Source organism: Neofelis nebulosa, chromosome 7 (assembly GCF_028018385.1).
Source record: "Neofelis nebulosa isolate mNeoNeb1 chromosome 7, mNeoNeb1.pri, whole genome shotgun sequence".
Taxonomy (NCBI): Eukaryota; Metazoa; Chordata; class Mammalia; order Carnivora; family Felidae; genus Neofelis; species Neofelis nebulosa.
The window spans coordinates 74,355,581-74,373,072 of NC_080788.1; the positions used below are offsets into that span (position 1 = coordinate 74,355,581).

Sequence of the window (17,492 nt, forward strand, 5' to 3'; positions counted from 1 at the left end):
AGAAAAAACTCCCTGTGGTGAAACTACATGAGCAAATGCACAGGAGACACAGACATGGTGGGCAGCCCGCCATGTGAGGTTAATACCCTTCCTGTAAGAAGGCAGCCAAATTTGGGTGGATGGTACAGCCAAGTTGTCAAGGGACCCCAAAACCAATAAGCAGCATCTTGCTGCTTAGTACTTTATCATCTTTTTTTTTTTTTTTTTTTTTTAAGGTAATCTCTACCTCTAATGTGGGGCTAGAACTCATAACCCCGAGATTAAGGGTCGCACACTCCACCAGCCCAACCCATCTTTGGGCCAGCCAGGTGCCCCCCATCTGTATGTAGCCTGATGCCATGCTCCATGGCTCGGTCGCCTTGTAGACTCAAGATGCAAATACAGACTCAATGTGGGCCTTGCAAACATTTTAATTAGCACTTAGTCCCATGATTTTCTGGATGGAGGACACCACTCTCAACGTCTTTGCCTTTCTGAACCTCAGCTCTCCCAACTGTAAAATGAAGATAACATTACCTACCTTGTAGGATAGTCATAAGGACTAAATACAAATCCAAGTATCTTTGTAATTTGTCAAACATTATACAAATAAGCTGTGGAAGTAATGCTTTTTACAACCTGTGTCCAGGTCCCTTATTCAGGCATCCAGACAGCTTGCTAACCTCTCAAGCAGAGCAGCACCCTGGAGATACAAATTTAAGGTGTGCCTGGCTGGCTTGGTCAGTGGAACGTGCGACTCTTGATCTTGAGGTTGTGGGTTTGAGTCCCACCCTGGGTGTAGCGATTGCTTAAAAAGATAAATAAAAAAGTATTTAAGTTGCAGTCCACAAAGTCCAACTTACCTCCCATAGGACTCACAGGTAACCCCCTGTGAGTTGTGTTGTTTTGAAGAGGATGGGGAAGGAGGGGGGTGATTGGCAACCAAAGCCTCAGTGATGGTATTATACTGCCTAGTGTTCCATTGTTTGTTCAGGTTATAATGTCTTTAGGCAGAGTACCTGTGCTGATTTAAAACATTTATCTGAAAGGAAATTGTCAGAGTTCTGGAGACCAGTGATGGCAGGTGCTACAGGAGCACCTGTGGAAGGTCAGGAGGGAGGTTAAGCAAAGGGCTGTAGCAGACACCACTAGGATTTTCCCCGGCCAGACAAAGCAAAGGGCACTAGGTACCCTGAAGGTACCTGAGGGGGTGGGGAGGGAGAGAATCACATTGATTTTTCAAAGCCATCTCGCTCTAATTTATAGTTTCAGGCATAAAAAGAGATTGAGCCAGTGGGACTGGTTTTTCTGAAAACTAAGCTGCTTGTGACCCAGGACCTAGGGAGCTTGGGACTTTAGTCCAGGAACAATTGAGACTTACTTTCACCATTGCCTCACCTTCACTTCTCTCCCTGCATATATTAAGCATTCTTTGAGGTTGGAAGATAAGGTCAGGTAGAGAGTCAAGTGTGTAGGCATCCAGAGGAATGGGGATAGTGATGGCAGTAGCTATGACAAGTAGTAATGACAAGCTATCAAGTTCTAAGCCCTCAGCACAATCATTTCATTGCATCCTCACAATGTCCCTGAGACAGGTACTATTGTCATCATTTCCCTTTTACAGAAGGAGAGTCGAGGTTAGAGAAGTGATGAACATCCAAGTTTATTCAGCTGGTTTGTGACAGAAGAGCTATCTGAACCATGTGGTATTGCTCCAGAGGGTGACCATTCTGCTACAGGGTGGAGGTCTCCTGACTTGGTTGGGCCCAACCCAGTTCAGAAAAGGCTAATTTTCAGCACCACCCATTCTAAACAAGTAGGCTTCATGATGCCTGAAAGCTGACTGAAGCTCCCTTCCTTTCTGGGACATTGGCTAGAGTTTGACAAGTCTCTGATTTCCAAGGTCATTGCTTCTCCTTTCTGCAATCTAGCATTGACTGGCTCCTTTCCAGTCTTCAGGGCCCTCATCCATCTACCATTGCCCTAAAAAATAACTGCTTAATGGCTCTCCAGTAACTGCAGCCAACTCCTTAAGGGCTCTTGAGAGGAGATCATCTGGGAAAGCTAACAGAACTCATCCAACTTTTAAAAGTGAGCTATGATCAGCTCTTTCCTTGCCTCCACCTTCCCGTATGATCTAAACTGGTTGGTCTGCTTCACCTCTCAGAGCTCTCTCAACCAAGAGCACACTGAGCACATCAGTTCCGGATATAAATGTAAGAGTTGGGAGAGAAGAGAAGGAATGTTTGAAGCCAGAAGGTTCAGACACAGTTCTGAGACCAGAATTTCTTTCCTGGATCCAGCTCATGACTATTGACTTCACCTGGTTGCCATGGAAACATCCGTCTCTGTTGGATGGGAAGCAGCATTTCTGACAAAGCATCACAGGCTACCATGGTAACACCAAAAAGAGTAAAGCTGCTTTCTCTCTTGGAGGGTGAGGAATGAATGGAGGAGGAGGCCAGGATGGACACTGGAAAGCTTAGCACTGACTTGAACAGAGGGGAAATTAATTCAAGACATCTAATATGTGCGAAGGAAAGCAATAGTGAAAAAGACATGTTGATGCCTTGTCTCATTGGGCTATCACCATCTACTAGTAGGGGTTACTGTAGAGAACTGTAGTCGAGAACTGTAAATAAAGACAGAATGAGACTTCTAATGGGACAAAGAATACTGAAAAGGGAAACCAACTAGCAAAGCTTCAGAGTCTTAATGGACAGGATTTTAACCAGCAGGAGAGGAGCAAAAAGAGAACAAGATAAGCAGACGTGAAAGAGGAAAAGTTCAGGACATACTGAGAACTCTGGGTACAGAGATAGGAAAAGTGACTCCAAGGCCTTGGCTTCCACAAGAGGCAGGCTGAGATTAGGATCCAGGAATGTGAAGCTAGACTGCCTGGATTGGAATCCCAAACTCACTTGTGTAATCGCAGGGCAGGTTACTTACACTTTGGGTAGCCTCTTCCTTGTTCACAAAGATGATAAAAGAGTCTGCCTCAGAGGTCACTGTGAGGTTGAAGCAACTCTATACATACGAAGTGATTAGAACAATGCCTAACCCACAACGACGGGACCACCCTGCACCGATGTTAACAGTTATCATTATACCCCCTCCTACTTTCCGAAGCCAGGACAGCCTTTTCTCCCTAAATATTACTTCCGGATTCTCACCAGACCCCTTCCTTAACAGAGAAAGGAGAGGCTGCGGTTGACCATCTACCTTCAAGGTGTAAACTTATTTTCCTTCTGCATAAGCACCAGGACTAAAGGTTCAAAGGGTAAATACCTGCTTCCTCTGGTAGCTCACATTGGGGGTTGTTGGAACCTAAGAAGGAAGTAGGCAGAAACTCAATTTCAAGAACAAAGAAGTTTAGAGAACAGGGAGGAAAACACCACTGCCTTAGAAAAGGCAGAAGCATGGGCTAGAAGCCAAATGTCAGGTGAGCATCTGTTTAGAACTGAGGACAGTTGGGAAATTCTATGCTAGTAGAGGATCCGGGTCAGTCTCTCCTCTACCTTCGCCCCAGGTGCCATGCCCAGAAAAGAGAGGTTGAAGGTTTCTTTTACCTTAGGCTGGGCACAGAGGCTGTTTGCTGCCCCCTCCTCTCTACTCCAACCACCTCCAATGCAGGCATGAGTAACAAGAAGGCACTGAGTCACATGCAGTGACTCCAGCTGTCACCCACTAGATGCTGTCACCTTATATGGATTAAGACTAGAGTAACTGTCTTAGATGTTTCCTCACTTCCACCACGCTCTCTCTCCCAACAAGAGGCTGTATGAGGAACTAAGAAGGGTGGCAGGAACCGAAGTGCAGGAAGACCAAAGGAGGCAAGGATGGGAATATAAGGAAACCAAGCAAAGATAGACACCCATCTGAGGAGGGCAGGGAGGCAAAGCCTGTGGGTATTTATGGTTTGGAAGAGTTCAAAACTGCCATGAGAGAGCCCAGTCCATAGCCTCAGGATGACTAAAAAAAATGGTCCACACTGTACTTTTCAGGATGCATTAGCAGCCAAATCAATAACTACAGGGGGACTGGGCCACAGCCAGCTGCTACCTAAAAACAATGTATCCTCTGTCCTATCCCCCGGGCCAAGAGAGCAAATTAGAACAGGAAAGGGTGGAGGTGGTGGCAAAGGCAACCATAGCAGCAAATGAGGCTGCACCAGCCTATACAGCCATACCACCGTGAACACACCCCATCTTGGCTGATCTCAGCAGGTAAGCAGGGTCGGGCCTGGTCAGTACTTGGGATAAGAGGAATCAAGACCTAGTCCTGGGTCCCAGTGGCCTTTTATACCACAAGCAGGCACCAAGTACTTAATACTTCTGTGTGAAAAGCAACCCCAGAAGCTAATATCACCAAAAACTGTTCACTCTGGTTAGAAGTCTAAGAGCTGACAAATTAAAACCTAACAGCAATTATCCATATTTTTAGCATGACAATACAGTCTTAACATTCTGTTGCCATAGAGACCAGAAGAGAATGGGGGAGTCCCACAGAGCTCTGCCCCTGAACCTCAGACCTTCTTCTCTAGGCTGGTCCCTAACTGGTGAGCCAGGTTCTGGCAGGCCCCTTGTCACATATCTTACAAAGCCGGCAGAGAAAAGAGATGTGCATCCCCTTCCTCAGGGCGATTCCTGGGATACTCAGCTTTCTGGAATTCACTGGTCCTAGCCTGTGTTATCTCAAGCAGAGCCATATATGGAAAACAAGACTTGAGGGGACTGACCAAGGAATAGCAGATTTAAGGCCTGGGGAGCCCTGATATAAGACCCCCCAAGCCCCTTTGGATACCAGACTGGGATTTCCATTACAAAGAGGGCCAAAAGCGGGCACAGAGGCTAATGGTAAAACTGGTGAGCTTAGGCTTCCCTGGTACTTAAGCTGCTCAAGATCTCGAACACCTCTAGCCACTTGAGGAGCAGAATGTGCTACTGTCACACTGCCATCTGGTGGAAAGACAAGATCTGTCCCTTAGACGCAGAGACAGCCTTGGGAAGTGTGTCCAGTGGGCAAGGTAGGTTTGGAAATAGTTAAGATGAAGACAAACGGAGGAGACAATGGGGCTAAAGGTGTAATGCAGATACAGACTGGGAACTCCATCCAGGCGTGTGCCTTTCATCCATTTTAATTTCTAAAGAACGTTAGATAAAACAAAATTAAAGGGAAAAAACAGAAAGGCATTACAAATGTTTTATATCCTAGAACCATTCACGGTTTTGGCTCATGAAAAGTTATTAACATCAGACAGATACACCAACTGACTGAGACCACACACACATGGGCAGCAGCCGCCCCAACAGTGGAGCTTGCCTTTTATACAAAGTTTATACGTATGTGTATGTGTATGTGTATACGTGTACACATACACACACACAGACACACACACACAATTTTATGTACACAGACACAAGGGTATAAAATCCAGTGAGAAGGGCTCACATGTGCCCAGGTAGGGGACAGGAGCAGCTTTAACAGCTGGGGTTGAGCCCATGGTAGAGGCACATGGGAAGTGGTAGAGAATAGCAGCCTCCTCTCCATCCTCCCACCCTGGGCCACAGGAAAGACCTGGGAAGAAGGAAAACTATACAGAGCAAAATGGAACCTACTAGAGAAGTACCCCACCTTTCACTCAACTCCTGGATGCCCCTAAGACATCCAAAATGCCTGGCAGGACAGATTACTCCCATACTTCTCAGTAAGAGGCTGAGCCCACAGTAGCAGTTCTGGCCTCAAGCTGAGACCCAAGGAAGGCTTCACAATGTTCATGTCCATGCCATCTTCCAAGGCCTGTGCAGCAGCAAGCCAGCACTTTCAAGGTTCACCTTCCAAACTGCAAAGTCCTCTTGGACTAGAGGTCTTCAAGGGTTTTCCTCAACAGATTGTAGGGTAAAAGTACAGGAAAAGGAGAGAGGTTAGTTCCCTCAGTTAATGCCCTACGGCCTTCCCAACGGGGGAGGAATCGAGGAATCACTAAGAGTTGGTCGGAGAGAGCAATGAAGGTCATCCCGGGAGATGACACACACGGAAAAACAGGTGTTCAATATAGGTGCAGATTCTGTCCTCTTCAACTGCTGGCTTTGCTCAGCAGAGTCCATTCCCGATGGGGCCCTGGGCAGGAGCTCTTCTTGGAGTCTAAAGGTGGCCCCAATTCCCACAGAGTCAACATCCACGCCCTCAGGATAGCTTGGTCCACAAAATGGAGAGAAGGGGCCATGGAAGGGTAGACGTGGAAAAGGGAGTGGCACCCAGAGGCACAGGGAGGCAGTGTACTGAGCCACTGATTTACCTATGGCAAGGAGAAGAGGTAAATGGGAAACCAAAGGAAAGAAAATAACCAAAGACATGGCACTTGCCACCATGAATACCAGACCCTGAGACTCACATGGTCTGAGGGGTAAAGAGGCTGGAAAGCTGGAAGCACTGGGAGGCGATTGCTTGGGAGGCGAGGTTCAGGGCTGGACTCAGAGCTGCAAAAAGAGAGGCACAATGAGTTGGTGAGCACATAGCATTCCTTCTTTCCAGGCCCCAACCCAATTCCTCCCTTTCCCAAGTTTAAGTCTACCAGTCAGAGCCGCAGGGTTCAGGGCCCCCAAGGGAACTGTCCCATTCAGTTGCAAGGCAGCAGCAGCCTGGGCAGCAGCAGCAGCAGCTGTGGTAGTAGGCAGCTGCATTCCAGAGCCTAAAAGGGAAAGAAAAGGTGGGGTTAAGTCCCAACCTCCGATCTAAAATTCAACCCCATGTTCTTCACTCTGCAGAGAAACTCTCTCCACCTTCTGCCAATTTGGCCATGAGCTGCAAACGTCCACCTGCTGATCCCAGATCCAGCTCCTGGTCCCCATCCGGAAAAGTGATGTCCGTGCCACCATCCAGTCGCTCGGTCACATGACCAACTCTCATAGGTCGACCAGCAAGCTCAAAGCCATTCAGCTGTTCCAGGGCTCGCCGAGCACACTCGGAGTCTGAGAACTACAAGAAACCCAGGCCGTATCAGTCACTTCCCGGACACAGACATGCTCTCAAAACCCCACTACTATTCCCTAGTCTCGCTATCCCAGGAAAACTGCATGCTCACCATGGCACAAACTTTTCTGTCACAGGGAATGTGACCTAAAGTCCCCATCCTCCCAAAATGGGGTAAAAAGGACCTTTTCCAACTGACTAAATGGCAATCACTTCAATCTTCCAGCTACACTAAAAACCTAACAATACAAAAAAAAAAAAAAAAAAAAAATCTTTACCCATAGAGTGCCTACCCTGACAGACTATTTCACAAATGACCAGATAAAATGGAAGAAAGACAGGCTAAGGGGCCCAAACTCCTGGACTTTTATTTTATCTCAGCCCTTTGGACTAGTCAGTTTCAGTTCTCACTCAAGAAAAAGGAATCTGGAACTCCAGAGTTCAGTCACAGGGGGGAGCGCACCCTGGCGTGGAGAGTAAGACTGCACCCCACCCCTACGCCTACACCAGTGCTGTCGATCAGAGGGCTCCACTCCCCAGTCCCTTTCATCAGCGTCACCAGAGCTGCCTAGTGTAGAAGAGATTCCAGTCTGCTATTTAAGTGTCATGGGTGTTGATCAAAAAGGCAGCAGCGCAAGGGCAAAAAGGCCTCACCAACACTTTTCTGCAACTGAGTCACACAAGGTGTTAGAAGAGGTACTTGCCACCATGAATACCAGAGCTGGCTTTGTTTATTCTGGTGGCACCTGCCCTAGGGCCTGGCACGTTGGTACTGACAATTCCTAGGCAGGTGGTGTAGGTGGCTTGCCTTTACTGGATACTTCTGAGGTGAGCAATACCTCACCTGTGCAGAACACAACCCAACTCTCCTCTGCCCTGCAGGCAACTGTGGGGGGTGTATGCTTCCTGGACTAAACCCAGGAAATATCAGCTTCTGTGAGACTCTGTGGCTGGCAGCCAGTCTTCAGCCTGGAGTCACACAGGGCTGGAAGAACCAGTTATGGGAACTGGAAGTAATTTTGTGACAGTGTCAGGAAAAGGTAAGACACAGCCCCACTATTCTCCCTATAGCCGTCTTTAAACATAAAGATATTTCTCAGTGGAGAAACTCCTTCAAATGGGATAGTGCCAGAAAAAAATATAAATCTCTATTCCCACTATCATGAAAACACCAATTCCATGAAGCATGTCTACAAAAGCCCACATCTAACCTCCCTCATGCCCCCAACCTTTTAGCTGCTGCCTGAAATCATTACTATTACCCAAAAAGCAAGTTGCAGCACCAGGGAAGCTGGTTGAACTCCTGGACACCCCCATGCCAGGGCCACTGACAGAGTGTGGGAGCAAAGCCAAGATCTCAAGCAATGCACTCATCTCAAGGGGAGGAAGGCTAGTCCAAGCTTCAGGCACCAGGGCTTATGAGTCATTTAGACAGTTCCTAAAGGAGGAGGAGGAGGCTGAGCTGCAGAATCAGACAAGTGGACAAACCCACGCTGAAATTCAAAACTTCAAGACTAGAAACTTACCGTAATAAAACCATAACCTTTAGAACGGCCTGTATCTGAATCCTTCATCAGGACAATATTATCAATCTGTAGAAGAGGCGGAAATTATTAACAATCTTTGGGCTAACCCCCACCTTTGAGCTTTCCTACCTGACTGTTCACACTACCTCTAACCTTCCAGCCAATCGATTTCAACTCTCCCAAATCTTTTCTTTTTTTGAAGCTTATTTATTTTGAGAGAGAGTGCATGCATACACTCAAGCGGGGAAAAGGTAGACAAAGAGGGGGAGAGAATCCCAAGCAGGCTCACTGACAGCACAGAGCCCAACGACACAGGGCTCAATCTCATGAACTGTGAGTTCATGATCTGAGCAGAGATCAAGAGACAGACTCTTAACCGACTGAGCCACGCAGGGGCCCCCAAATTTTTAAAGAAGAGACAAATGCCATCTCTTTCCAAACCACCTCTCCTGACCAACCTTACTTAATCTGCACCCCATTATTTGATTTCACGGTGCCTGACTGACCTGTTTACTGAGCACTATGAAGACAAAGATGGAGCCTAACTTTCCCCAGTGTGGACCTACATGCCCGTTCGATGGATGCAGTGCCTTAATCATGGTCAGAATAAAGAGGTACACTCGCCCTCCCCACTTTTTCCAATTCCCTTCAGAGGTTTCCATCACTTTCTACTCACTTTGCCAAAGGGCTCAAAGATGCCCCGGAGCATGTCTTCAGTGATATTGAAGTGCAGGGAGCCCACATAGAGGCGCATTGGTCCACCACTGCCCTTCTGCAGGTTGTTGGCCATGGCTGCCAGTCGGTTTTTCTCAGCCTAGGCAAGGAGCAAATGACGGGTCACATCCCATACCTCCCACCTTCAACCCCATCTTCTTGTGTCAGGTTTTCAGCCTGCTCACCTGTGAGGCCTGGACAATGATGGGCACTCCGAGCAGCCGCTGCCCAGTCAGCCCAATGGCCAGTGGCACAGACTGGATCTCACAGAATTCTACGTAGGCGATGCCCTTAGAACGACGGGAATTCCGATCTGAGATGATCCGGACGTCACGAACCTATCCGGGGCAAGAAGGAAATCCTGAGTTGGGCATAAGGGAGGATGGACAGAAAATAGGCCGCATGGATGAAAACTAAGGGAGGGAAGGTTACCTTGCCGACAGCAGAGAAAAAGTCCTCCAGGTCTCGAGGCCGAATGCGGGCAGCTAACTGCATACAGAAAACCGTGCGGGCATCACGCTCCTCGGGACTCAGATTATCAATTGGTTCCCTAAAGAACAAGTACAATTTATTGAGACACCCGCTCTGATACACAGGCCTTGTTTTCTAGCTACACTCAAGCACTACAAGTTCCTGTATTCCAGCTCAAACGGCTTTTTATTCACACCTCACAATCCCTGGGAAAGCTCATTATCCACTCACCTGACTGGGCTCTTCTCTCTGAAATGAGGACTCTTACTGTGCGCATACCTACGCCTATGGAACAGAGAACAACAAACGGAAAATCGTGTCATTCAATATCATTCGCGCTAGTCCAATGCTCAGTCTTCTAACACGAGAAAACCAGATTCCAGCACTTCACCTCACGGGAATTCTCAACACCACCCCTCCAATAACAAGGTCTCCTGCCCATCACATCGGGTTGTAAGCATCCCCAGGCAGGAAGCACAGCACACTGGGTTTCACCCAGACTACAACACAAAGGCCATCAGATTGGTGAGAGGCGTTACCCAGTGGCAAGTGGCGGGCTCCTGTAACGCACACGATCCTCACGCCGCCGGTCCCGACTGCGTGACTCACTGCTGTGCCGACGGTCCCAGCTCCGGCTGCGGTGGCGACGCTGCCGCTCTCGACTTCGGCTCCGAGTGCTTCTCCGCCTGTGCCGGTCCCGATCTCGACTGCGACTATAGGTGGAAGGCACTACTGAGTTTGTTGAAGGACAAACCAACCTCTTCTGGCCTTTGATGGAGAGCTTTCCCTGGTATCTTTCCACTTATAGCAATCCTCAAAATCCAAAAGTCCCCACAATTACTTACCTGCGCTTTCTATCCCTGCTTTTACTAGGGCTCCGACTCCTCTTTTTCCTGGGAAAGAGGGGATAACTTATTGAGAATGTTTTATTCTCTCCCCCCAAGGAAAAGAAACAAAAGAAAGGCCAGGTTGGAACGGCAGTAAAAGACCAAAGTGCCCAAGATGACGTGGCAGGAGTTCACAGTAACCGCGCAACACGAGCTTGCACACAGCCCTGGATGTTGTCAGGCATCTGGAGTGGCCGTTTCCCCCCCAAAGCCAGGCCAAAGCTGCTGTCTCCAAATCAGGGGTCCTCTTGCTGTTTTATTCAATTAAAATATACTGATGCTAGAACAAATCCACAAATCTAGGCAGGAATGTGAAGACTAGAAGAACATCAAACCAAGTCACCGTTGTTCCCAGGACCCAGTGGAGCCATCACTAAAAGTCAGCAGTCTTCTAAGCAACCATCTCCCTGTTCTGACTGTTTCTCTCATGGACATGGTTGGTTCCTTTCCCCCAGCTGCCAGCCCATTTCTCCACACCACACTCACTTGCTTGCCTCCCCACTGGCACTGCTCCCATTGGTACCACTGCCACTGTTGCCATTGCTGCTGGCGTTGGTGTTGCTGGGGCCATCTTTTTGAACTTCTTTCCTTTGCTGATCATCCTAAAGGGTTAGCCAGGAAAAACGTCACAAGGCACAAGGTGGCAACACACACATTCCACTGGGCAACAAAAGAACAAAAGTGGACAGAGATTTGATTATGAAATCAAAGCTCACAATTATCTAGTCAGTTTCTGGGCACCTGATCTCCTAACAAAAGGAATAAAATAGGAAGAGAGAAAATCAAAAAGAGATCAGAGTGACAGATTTTGTCAAAACTTTAGCTACCCAACATTGGTTCCACTGACATCTATTTCCCAGGAGAGTGAGAAATTATTTAGGTTTGAGATACACTGACTTTCTAGTGTGTCACTGAGAGCTTTGAGCAAAGTACTAATTCCTAGCACATTATGCCCTGCCCAAACCTCTCCCCCACACCCCCAGCTTTGGGAGCCTCTCTGCCAGCATGTCTTTGAATACGAGAGCTGGAGAGCGGGGTGCGCTAAAAGACTATGACTTTTACGAATAGCCACAACACATAATAAACAAGCAGGAAAAAAGGATTCACAAAATGCTGAAACTGATGACCTAGAACTGCTGCTTCTTACTAACCCAATTCTAGGAGTGAAGTGGGGAGTATTACCTCTTCTTTTTTATAGGGAGCCTCCAGCATGGCTTCAATCACTATATCAAAGTCATCGGACGCCATCGTAGCAGATCTGAGGAGAAGACATGGATATGTGAGAAACTCGTATTTTTCCTCCCCTTCTGGCACCCCACATTCCCTTCCTTCTCCAAGAAACAGACTTCAAAATATACAGTCTGTTTCTTGAATTCCAAAGGGATCTTCCTGGCTGTTGCTTACTCTAGGTTTATTTTTGTACATTATAAACCTTAACTAGTTCAGCTCTGTGGCTCAGAAAAGCTCAAGGGTTGAGAAGGAAACTGAATAGGTAGGAAGAAACTACAATACGGACCCTGTCCTGTGAAAACAAAGCGTTGGTATTCAAAATTACTATTCATTTTACAGTAGACGCTAGGCCTCCATTCTACAGTTCCAAAATTCTGTATATATAACTGGTTTACACGTCAATCACAGAAACAGACACACGTTTCCAATAAAAAGGTAAAAGTGAAAGAGTACAAATCAGGAACAAGACAAAACAACACCAGAATGCAGATCTGCCTTAAGCTCTTTCCCCCACATACCCTACTCAAATATCAATAATTAGGCAACTCATCAGTAAGCATCTTGCGTACAACAGCAACTAGAATTCAGGTAACTCAGAAAGATTATGATTAAGACAGGCTTCACCAATTCTACTTTGAAGCCTGTCTAGGTAGGCAGGGTAAGACTTCCTGCCTCCCCCGAGCTTTCACACCTAGCAATCATCCTTCCCAAGACTGTCCACCACAGGCCTGTCAAATTAAAAAACAAACAAACAAAAACCAGAAGATATCAAATAAAATCAGTAAGCTAAATTATAAAAAAAAAAAAAAATACTGGTCTGGAATTATCAATATATAGAACATGGATGAATTCCAAAATAATTATGTTGAGTGAAAGAAATAAGACCAGATAAAGTATATACCATATGCTTCCATTTATATAAAATTCTAGGAAATGCAAACTAACTTGTACTGGCAGAAAGCAGATGAGTGGTTGCCTAGGGATGGACGAGGTGGGCAGGGGAAAGGAAGAAAGAATTATAAAAGGGCAGAGGAAACTTTTGGGGGTGTTGGTTTCATGGGTGTTTAAACATCAAATTGTACACTTTAATGTGTATGGTTTTATTTTAGATCAATTATATCTCAGTAAATCTGACAAAAAAAAAAAACACAACCCTCCAACTAATCTGAAGAATTTCTGTACAAGGAAGCTAATCATAACCAGACTTTCCATATCCCCAAGAGCTTTGCCCTCTTTAAAGGAGCTAATGCATTATCCAATGATGCTGTCCTTGTTGCCCTCAAAGCCCACAGCCTATTTTGATGAGTTTACAATGAGTATAAACATACTAATATAAACTAAGTGATGCAAAAATAAAATTAATCGTTCCATTTGTCATTTACAGTACCTGATATTGCTAGGCACTGAACTAGGCTTGTTTCAGAAACAAGATTCTTGGAAAGAGCAAAACAATAAAATAAAAATTACTTGGAGCCATGGGCACCTGGGTGGCTCAGTCTGTTAAGCGTATGACTCTTGGTTTCTTTTTTTTTTTTTTTTTAATTTTTTTTTTTCAACGTTTTTAATTTTTTTTATTTTTGGGACAGAGAGAGACAGAGCATGAACGGGGGAGGGGCAGAGAGAGAGGGAGACACAGAATCGGAAACAGGCTCCAGGCTCCGAGCCATCGGCCCAGAGCCTGACGCGGGGCTCGAACTCACGGACCGCGAGATCGTGACCTGGCTGAAGTCGGACGCTTAACCGACTGCGCCACCCAGGCGCCCCGTGACTCTTGGTTTCAACTCAGGTCATGATCTTGAGGTTTGTGAGTTCAAGACCCACATCAGGCTCTGTGCCAAGAGTGCAGTCTGCTTGGGATTCTCTCTCTCTCCCTCTCTCTCAAAAATAAATAAACTTTGGGGCACCTGGGTGGTTCAGTCGGGTGAGCATCTGACTTCAACCCAGGTCATAATCTCATGATTCATGAATTCGAGCCCTGCGACTAGCTCTGTGCTGACAGCTAAGAGCCTGGAGCGTGTTTTGGATTCTCTGTGTCCCTCTCTGCCCCTTCCCTTCTTATGCCGTTTCTCTCTGTCTCTCAATAATAAATAAACATTAAAAAAATTTTTTTAAATAAACTTAAAAAAAAGTTAAAGAAAAAAATTACTTGGAGACAAATTTAAGACTTAAAATGGAATTCAAATCAAGATTAAATAGCTGTGGGGCGCCTGGGTGGCGCAGTCGGTTAAGCGTCCGACTTCAGCCAGGTCACGATCTCACGGTCCGTGAGTTCGAGCCCCGCGTCAGGCTCTGGGCTGACGGCTCGGAGCCTGGAGCCTGTTTCCGATTCTGTGTCTCCCTCTCTTTCTGCCCCTCCCCCGTTCATGCTCTGTCTCTCTCTGTCCCAAAAATAAAAAAATTAAAAAAAAAAAAAAAAAGAATAGCTGTGTCTAAAAACCGGTGAACTCAACTGCTTACTATAAGTAACATCATACGTTTGTTTAACAACCAAAGGTAATATATGTCACAGGCAGCTGTCAGACCCAATGCACAATGAAAAAAACTGAGGTTTTATGAACTGCCCAGAGCCACAAAGCTCAAATGGAAGAGCTGACTCTTGATTAAGATCCCCTGACTCTAAGTCTAATGTCTTATCAAGTCGATCAAATTACCTCTCTCTCCTGTACTTTACAACTTAACTTTAAAGATTTTTCTAATTTTTTATTTTTTAAAATTTATATCCAAATGAGCATTTAGTGCAACGATTTCAGGAGTAGATTCCTTAGTGCCCCTTACCCATTTAGCCCATCCCCCCTCCCACAACCCCTCCAGTAACCCTCAGTTTGTTCTCCATACTTCTGAGTCTCTTCTGTTTTGTCCCCCTCCCTGTTTTTATATTATTTTTGTTTCCCTTCCTTTATGTTCATCTGTTTTGTCTCTTAAAGTCCTCATATGAGTGAAGTCATATGATTTTTGTCTTTCTCTAATTTCACTTTGCACAATACCCTCCAGTTCCAGCCACGTAGTTGCAAATGGCAAGATTTCATTCTTTTTGATTGCCAAGTAATACTCCATTGTATATATATATACCACATTTTCTTTACCCATTCATCCATCGATGGACATTTGGGCTCTTTCCATACTTTGGCTACTGTTGATAGTGTGCTATAAACATGGGGGTGCATGTGTCCCTTCAAAAGATCACACCTGTATCCCGTGGATAAATGCCTAGTAGTGCAATTGCTGGGTCGTTGGGTAGTTCTATTTTTAGTTTTTTGAGGAACCTCCATGCTGTTTTCCAAAACCTTAAAGATTTTAAAAAGAAGAGTACACAGCATACTAATACGTCTAGTTTTATTTACTTATTTATTCATTTATTTATGATTTGGGGGGTTTTTTAAAATTTTTTAATATTTATTTCTGAGAGAGAGAAAGAGACAGTATGAGCCAGGGAGGGGCAGAGAGAGAGGAGACGCAGAATCTAAAGCAGGCTCCAGGCTCTGAGCTGTTAGCACAGAGTCTGATGTGGGGCTCCAACTCACAAGCTGTGAGATCATGACTTGAGTCGAAGTCAGATGCTTAATTGACTGAGCCACCTAGATGTCCCTAAGATTTCATTTTTAAGTAATCCCTACGTCTAACATGGTGCTCAAACTTACAACCCTGAGTTCAAGAGTCACACTCTACAGACTGAGCCAGCCAGGCACCCCAAGATGTCTAGTTTTAAATACATACTCATCTGAATAATGATTGTTCTGACAGGTTTATCAAAAGAATTACTCCCCTCAGTCACACCTTATTATGTGTCTTCTAGGTATGAGGCAGCATATACTTCAAAATATTAGGAACCTGGCTAATTTTAATACATACTATTTGGCCTATTGTGGAAAAATGGTTCTTTAACGGTTTTGATGTTCTGTTTCTTCCAGTCATTTTCGCTGCCAGGTCTATACAAGTTCTCTAGGTGTCATACAGCTCCTCTTTATATTTTTACAATCTTTTTCCTCCCCAAATGAAATGCTTCGGATTTCAGTAATTGCTCTCTGTTGACTGCTAGTACAGAGTAGGAATTACTTAAACGCACAAAAACTTTCACTTAAGTCCACAAACGAACCACCACCTATCAAGTAAAGTTTTCACTCAGGTACTCAGAAATGAATGAATCCCTTTAAGCAAAGATACACACAACACCAGCACATTTTGAAATGAAATCTCACTAGGTTTGGTGCATCTTTTCAGATATCCTAGAAGCAGTAAAGTCCCAAACACCATGCATTTTCACACTGGGAGTTTTCAAACTCTTCCCATGTCCCAAATTATGGGTCAAAGTCCATTCAATCCCATCCATTAAGACACTGTAAGAGCCTTAGTCCATCCCAGCTCCAAAAACTGCATTAAGGGCGGGCCCACAATCATGCAAGTCTCGGGGCTCTATCAACGCACAGTCAAGACCCAAACAAGCACTTAACTTAGGCCCCACTGCTTAAGGGACAAAAGAGAGTGAAAAACCACTGTCAGCTCAGTTCAGGCAAAATTCACCACATGCTGAGTCCCAAAGGGTGATCACCTCCTGGGTCCACAGTCACAGAGCTGGACACAAACACCTCCAAACTGAAGACAGCTTAATTAAGAACAGGAGCAGTTAAGATAAAAAACATTCCCCATGCTGCGTAACAAGCCAAGGCTACACTTCAAAAAATGGTCCTTACTATAAGCAACCGACTGGCATGGTCTCTGCGAGGGCCAGTGTCCCATGCTAAAAACCTCTTATGAAGCCTCACTATCCTCCGGTACAGCCACGGAATGTGTGGTTAAAAAAAGAGGGAAAGCCCCGAGGCGACAGAGTGAACACGAGTCTTCCAGAGACTGAAGACTGAGGAAGAAATCTCAGTTCCCTAGCCTCTCTCGGAGTGGTAGCACTAAGAGCTGAAACCCGAACCTGCGAGCTCTGTCAGACGGCCCCGGTATGGACGACCCTAAACGTCAGGGCAGAGGGGACCTGGAAAGATATCAGTCACTGGGATCCTTAAGACAGCACCTTCACCATGCCAGCGGGCTACATTTAGGTAGCGAACACTTCCAAATCAAAGTAAACAATTTTTCTTTGTTTGTTTTTAAAAGTTTGCCTGACTCTGCTCTTGACGCCATTTTCTGCCTGTGACGTCAGGGGGAGGCGCCGTGCGGCGACGTCACGCATAGGTGACGTCGCGGAGGGACCGGGTTTCGGGGTTTCTCACCAGTTCCGGGTCCCCGCAGGGGGCCCCGGTTTCCTCCGTTCCTTTGGGTGTGTTGGGGGCGCGAAGCAGGGCTATTTTCCAGAGTCTCAGCAGTAAAAGCAGCACTGCATTCGGAGCTTCTCCTCTTCCCGCAAAATGGCGGCACCTCCGCTGTCTTCCAGAACTTTCCCCAATCTGCGCAGGCGCCGAAACATTTAGGCGGTGGAACTAATCTCACTGGTTTCGCGGCAACAGTCCAAAGTCTAAATTTTCATTGGCCAAAACCCTAAGCATGGGTGGAGCCAACCTCAAATGTTTCTTAGCAACCATCAAGTTCCCATTGATTGGCTAACCTCTCCCAGACACAGGAAAGTGGAAGCGTCCTACGGCGGCCCGCCCGTAGCTCTCTCATTGGTTAGGCGACTTGAGGAAGGCGGAGAATGCGGGCAAACAACCAGCGGGAATGACTTCCTACCCAATTCCCGAGCTCCACAGCTCCAGGCCAACGCCGGCAGGCA

The 17,492-nt window shown here is 46.2% G+C and overlaps 1 protein-coding gene across 5 annotated transcripts; it reads right to left on the bottom strand.

Moving 5' to 3' along the window:
* Positions 1–5,100: 5,100 nt before the first annotated feature.
* Positions 5,101–17,199, bottom strand: RBM23 (RNA binding motif protein 23). Of its 5 annotated transcripts, none has more exons than XM_058738492.1 (14): positions 16,996–17,199; positions 11,732–11,807; positions 11,036–11,151; positions 10,508–10,555; positions 10,202–10,375; positions 9,894–9,947; positions 9,624–9,741; positions 9,377–9,529; positions 9,154–9,291; positions 8,478–8,543; positions 6,798–6,957; positions 6,554–6,670; positions 6,374–6,458; positions 5,101–6,277 (listed from the first exon to the last, which is right to left on the bottom strand). In XM_058738492.1, exons 2-14 carry the CDS (start codon positions 11,795–11,797, stop codon positions 6,274–6,276), a joined length of 1,299 nt encoding a protein of 432 aa, XP_058594475.1. In that variant the 5' UTR covers positions 11,798–11,807; positions 16,996–17,199; the 3' UTR covers positions 5,101–6,273. The 5 variants fall into 5 exon arrangements, with proteins under 5 accessions (XP_058594475.1, XP_058594472.1, XP_058594476.1 ...); XM_058738489.1 differs by having other exon boundaries at positions 6,762–6,957; positions 16,996–17,194; XM_058738493.1 differs by lacking the exon at positions 10,508–10,555 and having other exon boundaries at positions 6,762–6,957; positions 16,996–17,196.
* Between the last annotated feature and the right edge of the window lie 293 nt (positions 17,200–17,492).

Bases quoted from the DNA above. Each gene is read 5' to 3' on its own strand.
- RBM23 (XM_058738489.1), bottom strand. From the start codon at position 11,797: ATGGCGTCCGATGACTTTGATATAGTGATTGAAGCCATGCTGGAGGCT. The intron at 9,948-10,201 runs GTAACGCCTCTC...TCTGTTCCATAG, and splicing joins AGCCCGCCACTTGCCACTGG to GCGTAGGTATGCGCACAGTA. The intron at 9,742-9,893 runs GTGAGTGGATAA...CTTGTTCTTTAG, and splicing joins AGAGAGAAGAGCCCAGTCAG to GGAACCAATTGATAATCTGA.